Source organism: Cynara cardunculus (genome assembly GCF_001531365.2).
Source record: "Cynara cardunculus var. scolymus isolate 2C chromosome LG 13, CcrdV1, whole genome shotgun sequence".
NCBI lineage: Eukaryota > Viridiplantae > Streptophyta > Magnoliopsida > Asterales > Asteraceae > Cynara > Cynara cardunculus.
The window spans coordinates 8,837,707-8,847,600 of NC_037540.1; the positions used below are offsets into that span (position 1 = coordinate 8,837,707).

The 9,894-nt window shown below is 32.0% G+C and overlaps 1 protein-coding gene across 1 annotated transcript; it reads right to left on the reverse strand.

The window, feature by feature from the left end:
• Positions 1-1,630: 1,630 nt before the first annotated feature.
• Positions 1,631-6,738, reverse strand: LOC112525618 (uncharacterized protein At1g76660). The gene is made up of 3 exons (XM_025135815.1): positions 6,122-6,738; positions 2,149-3,280; positions 1,631-2,006 (listed from the first exon to the last, which is right to left on the reverse strand). The coding sequence occupies exons 1-3, from the start codon at positions 6,173-6,175 to the stop codon at positions 1,861-1,863; spliced, it is 1,332 nt and encodes a 443-aa protein (XP_024991583.1). The 5' UTR covers positions 6,176-6,738; the 3' UTR covers positions 1,631-1,860.
• Between the last annotated feature and the right edge of the window lie 3,156 nt (positions 6,739-9,894).

Below are 9,894 nucleotides of genomic sequence, written 5' to 3' on the forward strand. Positions count from 1 at the left end.
ATAATAAGCTAACTTATTGAAACTTTTTTGAAATTTTCTTCATGTTTTAACCTTGATTAATGTTAATTGTTATTAATTACAATTAATTGCTAATTGTAAATGATTAATTATTTTAGAATTACTATTATTTATATAATTTATCAGTATTATTCTTTAATATAATTAATCATCAAAAAATAAATTCAATAATTTTTGAAATTTCTTTAACATAAAGTTATATTATTGTAACTTTTTCATAAATAATTTCAATTAAATATTTAATTTAATTTAAAAAGTCATTTCTACTCATAAATAAGTAACAGTTGCTATTTTTTTTCTTTCTAAAATTCATATTTAGTTATACAAATCCAAATCTATAATATATATATATATATATATATAATCAATAAATAAAATTGAAATTATATTATTAATATATTATAATATTAGTGATTTATTTTAATTGAATGAGAAACGTCATTGTTGAGGGCCTAGAGAAAGACAAATAAGAGACTGGTTTACCTCTTACCAGAAAGAGGACAATAAGACATAAGTGCCTCTAAAATTTTGAGAAAACCGAACAGTTTAAATAGCCCTACCTCTTAAAAAAATCAGACATAAGAAACTGATAAGAAATAATTTTTAAAAACAAACAAAACCTTAACTTATCAAATATATTGCCAAAACATAGCCTTAGAAAACTAGAATATGTGTGTTGGTATTTGTTTTGAAATGTGTTGTGAATATTTACAGGTTCAGTTAGGGCTGTAAACGAACCGAACGAATGCTTGTTCATGTTCGTTCGTTTAACTTAACCGAACAAACAAACGAACACGAACGGAAATCTTTGTGTCCGTGTTCGTTCGTTTAGAAATCAGGTGTGTTCGTCTTCGTTTATGTTCGTTCGTTAACAAGCTAAACAAACGAACATAAACGAACGGGCTAAACGAACATAAATATATATTATTTGAATTCAAATTAAATAAATAAAAGATTATATTTGAATTCAAAGTAAATAAATAAAAGATAATATATTAAATTTGATATATAAACGAACGGTAAATGAACGAACGTTCACGAACGGTAAATGAACAAATGAGACTCTTGTTCATGTTCGTTCGTTTAACTAAACGAACAAAAAAAATTGTTCACGTTTGTTCATTTATTAAATAATCGAACTTCCCACCAAACAATTCGCTGAACATTTAGTTCATTTACAGCCATAGGTTTAGTATACATGTTACTATATTATGTCATGAGAAAGATGTGTTAAATGTTGAGAATTTGTTTAGAATGGAAAAAAACACCTTTTTGAAAAGATGAAGGGTCAAGACTAATGTTTGAATACGGCATTCATCGGCTAGATGTTTATCAACAAAAGTCATCACCCTTACTTACCTTATGGGGTACGTTCTCAGCCATCAAAATGGATCAGTAGTAAAGCTTTCATAATACAGTAAACGCTTACGGAATTCAAGATCAAGATAATACAAAAAACATTAAACCGTCTTCTAAAAAGGGTGCGACTGAATACGGCTAAGTTGGATTTGCAGCGACTTAAAAGGTGTACATCAAGTACGTGCAGCTTTAGCCCAACAGATAAGGAGACAGACATTCTTATAGAATACTGTACATTAAAAGCACCTTGTGTATGAACAAAGAAGACCAAATGCACATTCTTCACCAGATACATAATATAATAGTTACACCACAAAAACAACAACATTCATTCTTAATAGACAACACAACCAACCATCCATCACTTCACTCTGCCTGCCTTTCAACAACAAGAAGATGATACCAACCACATTACATTACATTACATTACATTTTAATACATACAGGATGCAATTCAATTCAATTGAATTCTCCGCTCTCTACTCATGGCCATTTCGAGCCTCTGCTTTCTCTCAAGCTTCTCCCTCTTCTATACTCGACTTCTGCATCAGAGTTTGATTGCCCGTACATTCTCGAACCCCCCATCTTCGAGAATATCTCTTCATCATCCGTCAAGCAATGCTCAACACCTGAACAGGATCACAGTTCACAAAAACAAAACATAACCAACAGTGCATGATAAAGATTCTAATGCTCTTTGATACTCACATGGGCATATACTGTTAAGATATACTATTCACATGTGCATATACAGTAAGATATGGTATTCACCTATTATATCATTGCATGAACTCAGCAGTCCTTTGTGCTCCCCCTTGCTAGAATGAGTTGCTTCCACTCTACAATTTTTCGGGTTTGTTTCCTTCTTTTGTGTTTTGCCTATGTTTGCTTCATTTTGAGTCTTACTGGACCCAGAAGGCATCATAGAAAATGAGTCATCCATAACATCAGAGATCTCTACATAATGAGCTGTGGACACAATTTCATCAGCACTGAACCCAAATGATGCTCTATAAGCTTCTAATTCCTCAATATCTTGCTTGCATGCTTTACTCTGCCTGCTCTGAACCCCATTCCCAGCATTAGAGTATACATCTGATTCCTTAGAAACACTCAACCTCCCACCAGAATGAGGAAATGAAGACTGATCCAGATAGAATTGTGCAAATGTTTCAGGGCAGAAGAAATTGGCATCTTGTGGCTTCGACCCACCATCCGTATCAATCCCCAAAAGCCTGCCTGAATCCGACCCTTTCTCCTTAGGTGTTGAAGGATTCCATTGCGGGCTGAAATCTCTTTCAGGGAAAGACGATGATAGCCCTTCTCCTGATGCTCTAGAAATTGGTGATCTAAGAGTACTGGCTGGACTTCCAGGGTACAGGGAATACGTTGCTTGAAGATCATTTGCAGCCATGTAATTCGTCTTAACTCCGCCTTTAAGATTCAAAGTAGACGAAAGGAACTGTGCATAAGGCACATCAGGGGAAGAGGGGGTGGTGAGATGAGCCAGCTCCGGTGGCGGTGTAAGAGGAGCTGTGGATGGCTCGGTGGTGAAAGTTGAGAAAACGGGGGGAGATACAAGTTGGGTTTCATGGGCATATGGGCCTGTGGCAAACATGGTGGAAGAAGGACCTCCGGGTGAGTTTGCAGACAGGAAACAGTTTGGTGACTGGACTGTAGATTGAAGTGCAGAATTAGAGAAGGATGCAGGTGAAGATGGTGGAGCTAAAAGCGACGGGTGTACTGCATTATTCTGATTGGTTAACCCGACGGCTTGAGGTCCATTTTGTTGGTTTGCAGTTGCATGGGTTTCTGGCATACGAGATGCAGGTACAACACGCTTTCCACCTTTTTGCAAACCAAAACAAGATAAACCGCTTAAGCATCCTCTCCATCTCTTCCTCTGAAGCACAATCAAACAATGTGTTATTCTTTCACAATCAAACAGAAATGGAAAGCAATGCTACAACAATCATGAACCAAAAAGAAAGTCTAAACACACTGGAAAAACAAGAGTTTACGAAGCTATAAAGTAGAACAGTTCATCAGCTTGAACTTGTTTGCAAGAATGTCACCCTCCAACAATGCAGAAACTGTTTATTGCTAGTCATTGCTATCCTAATACAGTTGCTAGGTAGGAGTAGAAACTGAATGACTGTGTATGTATGTAAATATGTATGTGTGTGTGTATGTATATATGTATGTATGTATGTATGTTAGGATATATCTGCCACACCAGCACGAAAGAATCAATTCTCAACAATTTATCGGTTTATACTTGAGAAGACAACTATGGCTTTCGGATGTTAAGCCGTCGCTAAGGAGCAGTTGCACATTCTTTCTTTAACTCTCATCTCTTACAACCTCTGATATATCGAATCAGCTCTTTTCACCTTGGGGAGATTCCTTTCTTAGGGATTCCCCATGATGCTTGGACCACTTAACATATATCTTTTTATTGGTACTCATAGTGCCTTTATCCTCTTCAGAAAATCTCATCCCATCTTTTGAAACTTATAATATGTTGGAACTATCAAATAACCACTTGTCCACTTGGTCCAGTATCAACCCTCTTTGGGGCCTCAAAACTACTCAAACTATATCTGTAAGGGAGCATAAGGAAAGATAACCTTGGTTTTCAAAGTACCAATTACCAAAATCGTTTGGATTCATGCAGTACGAAATCAGTTTATCACTTTGGCTTAAAGGTCCAGATTAGATAAAACCATAGCTTTTCTTTTAATTTCTTGGCCAACTCAAACCGGGATTCAATGATACACGCCTTTAACTTTTTGTGTTCGGGTATGAGTATATGTCTGAAGAAAAGGTATGTAATATGAGATCTTTGTTGCATGGTGGGTTAACCCCTGGCTTGGTGGAGTGTTTAAAATAGCATATACCAAGCTCCATAAACAATGGGATGGATCACCTCGTCAAGTCATGCAGTGGTCGTTGGATTGAAGATCTGCCCATATTCATTTGTCTTCACGTGTCAAATTGGGGGACATGAAAGAGAAATTCAGGAAATCGTACATTGACCAGCTTTGACAGAAAGTTTTAGGATATCGAAATGATCTTGGCAAGTATACAAAGAACTTTGCTTTCACTCAACGTCTATATCACAAATTAAGCCACAAATCTTCAATTCACATATGTTTAAGCACTAATCATCACCATTCTTAAAGACCAGTGATGATATATAGTATACCAACTTATAAGAGTTGCTCTACCAAATTAGAGTGGGTCCCTCATCCATGAAAAACTCACCTAGCTTCTAGCACTGGCACAAATTTGAAAAAAAAAACTCTTTTCTGCGGGTAATCCTGAATTTATTTGGGCATCAGACATTATGTGGAAAAAACCTAACTCAGTTGATCCCTCAGTCTCAAATACCCTTCCTTCATCTGAGAGAGGGATTGCTCGGCTACTGGAATAGTGTCATAAAAAACCTTATTACATAAAGAATTCAGATTTAACACTAAAATCATTTATTCGTTGAATCTATTCTAAGATTCCCAAAACCAGCATGGATTTGAAACAAAGAGCATGCTGCAATTTGGAATGTGGTTTTGAAGCAAAATCTTTTATTCATGGATTCTACAGTAATTTTGAACTCTTTTTCTTTTCTTTTACTGGATTGTTGCAGAGAGTAACACACATCTAAGTCCAAATATACAAGTTCCAATTGCACTCACGAGATGCAAATGTCAGATAATAGCTTCTGTGGTGATAAAGTTCCAAGTCAAATAACATGTATACCAATGTTATCCTAGAATTGATAAACATATGACAAACTACTAGATACATAGAGGGACGCAAATCTACATGGTCCGAATATTCATACATGAATATCAAACACAAAAAGGCATAAAAATGCATGGAAGTAATTAACAGGCATAAAAAGTACAGGTAATGTTTGCAGATCCTGAACCCACTTCCACTGGCCCTCCCCTCATCTTACACACACAAGAATTGCTCTCCATTGTTACCGTTTTGCCGGTTGGAAGATCCAACCGGCTGGCAAAAAGAACTACAAAATGCCGGAGATGGGAGAGAAACGCCATATATGACGTGTTCCTGTTCAAACAGCATATATGGTGTGTGGTTGGAGTTTAGTTTTATTTTGGTGTTAATGGACCCACCAATCATGAAAAAAAGAAATTGTTGTGGTTGGAGATGGTCTAAATGCTGAAGCAGAAGACACCAACTCAAAGGGTAAAGCAAGAAACATCAGGGAAGGATAAACAATCACATACCATCAATTATACCCAAGAAGCAATCACACAAGTACTTTGACAAAATACATAACTTGTAACCATTCATGATCTCCAATCATAAATGTATAGTATATAGAGTTTGATTGCCATTTTTGATTTCCTGAGCTACAACTGATGGCTAGCCAGAAATTAAGTAGGTTTAAGAGAAAACAAAGATACCCATAAGAACAGATCTACTTTAAACTGAATATCCAATTTCTTTAACATGTTAAAAGATTCAAAGGAAACCCAACAAACACAATGTAGATCTGAAAAGGATCATCAAATGTATAGTTTATGGCACCCTCGAATCAACAGACAACTAGAGTTTGGAGTAAAGCGTACATTATGAGCAGTTGCTAAGAAGAAGATAACAGATCTGAAGAAGTACATCATGTGTCCTTCCCAAAAAAAAAAAAAAAACTAAATAATCAAGAAAACTAAGATAATATCAACATGGGATAAGATCTAGGGTTTAGAAAATTTACCCGGGAAGACGCAGGTTGTTGTTGCTGCAGAAATCTGTTCTGCTCCGACGCCATTTTCACCCAATCAATCAAGAAATCCCTTTCTCCTACTCCTCAATCGTAATCTCAATTCTTAAAAGCTCTGATTACATCCACCTGATTATGACTAATACCTTAAGTTCTTCACAACCCCTTTTCCCCTAATTAACATTCGATCTGTATAAGTACGTGTGCCTGTGTCTGGTTACGACATATTTACATATAGTAATGAGTTCTGGAGCAGAAGCTGACAGGTTACAGATTTGGTAAAGACACACACACAACCACAGAGAGAGAGAGAGAGAGAGAGAGAAAGAGATGAAAGATTTACAGCAGCAGTTCTTTTGCTGAAACGAAAATAATATAAAAAGTTACCAAGAAAAAGAATTGGGAAATGGGAATCAAAGAAGGGTTTGAGGATGCTTTATCTTTATCTGGGACCCAATCCGCCAAATGACCTAGGGTTTTGAGCAAAAGGGGTGGATGGATGATGAAGTAGTGAAATGGGAATTGTATCAAAGAATGGATACGATTGCCATTGTTATGATCTGTTGATGCTTTTATGATTTGTGGGTGCTACAACTACAAACTACATACAAACTGTGAGACAGAAAGAGAAAGATGATAACAGGCTTTGGTTTTATTTGGCCTCAAAAGGAGATCAGAACCACAGTCCATACGCGTGCCAAATTATTGTCTCTCTTCCATTTTTATTTTTATTTTTATTTTTAATTAATTACGTATTTTAATAAATTCAATATAATACCATTTTTATTTTATTTTATTCATTTTCATTTTCATTTTTCACGTCGGGTTTTGGTTATCGGAGATATCCCGAGTTGGGAAATCGGTGACGGGTGATTACGTTTGGTTCATTCAATTAAATGTGTAACTGGTATTGTTTGTATAACGACTGTTGCTATTACATTCTGTTAAAATTATTTTATTTTTTTTATAGTATAGAATCCATGTCATTATCGTGTGGACGATGACATGACAGAAAAATTGAATGAAGAGATGCTACGTCATTGATAACGAGATTTCAAGTAAAGGTTTGTCATAAATATAAAAGAGAACGAATTGAACGTAAAAATGTATTTTGTTTCGAATCTTGTTTTAATATATGTTTTCAAAAGCTTTATTTCGAGAACTATATCGGCTTTGATGTGATTAAGGAAACATGTTGTAACCTTAAAAACAAAAAACAGAACGCGAATAATGTTAAACTTTTCTGTTTAATATGTCTTGTTGTAAACAGTAAAATAAAAATTTCCCAGATAAAAACCAAAATAATGTACTTTTTTTCAATAATAAAGGGTAAATTGCATAAAAAGAAACGTACTTTAACTTGATTTCTATTTTGGGTAACGTACTTTCAAAACTTACATTTTGGTGCCTAGGATGTAAAGTTTTAAACATTTAAGTACCCAGACAACCGGTTGAAATATTAACTGGTTACCATGTTGATTTGGCGAGTGATTTGACTTACATTTTGAATTTAAAATTCAATATAATTGTATAATGAGTTGGGTATTATATCACTCGTCACATAAGTATAGTAATCGGTTAATGTTTTAACCGGTTACCTAGGTACTTAAATGTTTAAAACTTTAGATCATAGATATCAAAATGAAAGTTTTAAAAATATATTACTTAAAATAAGAATCAAATTAAAAATGAAAAATTAATGGTATTTTATGTATAAAAAAGGTAAGTTGCCTCAAATGATAATTAAAGAAAAGCAAGTTATTATTTTATACAATTTGCCAAATTATGCATTCAAACAAGATCAACATTAGATTCTCTAACTCCTCTTTTTGTTGATCTTTCTAATAATAAATAATAACACATTATAAAATTTATTAAAAAAACAGAAATTATGAAAACATGTTTATAGATAAGGTAAAGTTTAAAAAAAAAACTTAATGTTTTTGAACTAAAGAAGTAATTTGGATAATTTTTTGGAACAAATAAGTCATTGGACATTCCAAAACCTGTTAAATAACTTATTGAACTTTTTAAAACATGTTAGATACATCCTTATGACTTATAAAACTTGTTAATATAGTAAAATAATGAAAAAAATCTGGAAAAAAACCCCAATGAACTTTCATATTTTGAACAATTAAGTTTAAACATTTTTTGAAGCAAAAAAATACTTATATCTATAAAATTAAACAAATATACCAAAAATACTTATATTTACAAAAAATTACTTATATTTAAAAAAGATTATTGATGAAATCTACATTAATAAAAAAATATTTTATCAGTGATTTTCTAAATAAAAAAGGATTTAAAAAAATTATTGATTAATTTATTTTAATTAAAAATAAAATATATTTCATATATGATTTTTTAAATTAAAAAAATTTTAAAAAAAATTAAAAAGAATTGATGATAAAAAATTTTAATTAAAAATAAATATATATTTTGTTCGTGATTTTTCAAATTAAAAGAATAGAAAATAATTTAATTAAATTATTGACGGATTAACGATAAAATTTAAATAAGTACATAATTAATTAAAATTCATCGTTAGTGTTCATTGGTATACATGCATGAATTACTTATATCTAATTGATGGCTAACTTGACCACCGTCAGACGCTCTAACACAGTAACATGTTAATAAGTGTGAAAGATCATGCTTGAATCTTGTCGGTGATATAATTTCACCGACGAATTTTAATTAATGATGTATTTAGTTAAATTTTATCGTTAACTCGTCAGTAATTTAATTATTTTCTATTCTTTTAATTTGAAAAATCACCAACGGAGTATATTTTATTTTTAATTAAAATAAGTTTCATCAGTAATCCTTTTTACAATTTTTTTAATTTGAAAAATCACTGACATAAAATATTGTATTTTTACTTAAAATATATTTCATCAATAATCTTTTTTAAATGTAAGTACTTTTTTGTAAAATATAAATATTTTCTTGGTATATTTATTTCATTTTATAGATGTAAATACTTTTTTTGTTTAAAAATATTTAAGGACTTAATCGTTCAAAATATGAAAGTGTATTGGCTTTTTTCCATTATTTTACCACATTAACTAGTTGTATAAGTCATAAAGATGTATCTAACAGGTTTTGGAATGTCCAATGAGTTATTTAATAAGTTTTGGAATGTCAAAGACTTGTTTGTTCCAAAAAATTGTCCAAATACTTAATCATTTCAAACACTAAAGTTCATTGAATTTTTTTTAGACTTTTCCCTTATATATATATATATATATATTATCAAACGTCATCAATTTAATAAATGTTTTTTTTTCTATTTGACGTTTTCGACCAACTTCATTTCAATTAACGGTCTCCATCCATGGTCACTTTCAACTTTGGATATCCTTTCTGATAGTTGCTCTCAATTTAAAGCCCTAAACGGATTCATATTTTAAGTTTCCGTTAACTCTTATTTTCAAAGTAGCGTTTATGAAGCGTATTTTCACTCTTATTCAAATAATATGAAATACGTTAAATTCGTTGAGACATTTTTAGTTTTAAATATTTGAACGAAATCATCGATCCCAAAAACCATTGAAGCAACAAACGATGAAGTTGGGGATCGTATGATTTGCTAAACTACTACCAAAAAAACTGGGGTTAAAATCGAGTAAAAAAACATATTTAAAACATGCTTAATAATTATACTATAATTTTTTTAAATAAAATATAAAAAATAAATGCTACTGTGTTTTAAAAATTAAAATATTTAAAATATATATATATATATATATATATATATA

Coding starts and splice junctions, on each gene's coding strand:
- LOC112525618 (XM_025135815.1), bottom strand. CDS start 6,175: ATGGCGTCGGAGCAGAACAGATTTCTGCAGCAACAACAACCTGCGTCT. Junction 3,281..6,121: donor AACAACCTGCGTCTTCCCGG/GTAAATTTTCTA, acceptor ATTGTGCTTCAG/AGGAAGAGATGGAGAGGATG. Junction 2,007..2,148: donor TTCATGCAATGATATAATAG/GTGAATACCATA, acceptor GATCCTGTTCAG/GTGTTGAGCATTGCTTGACG.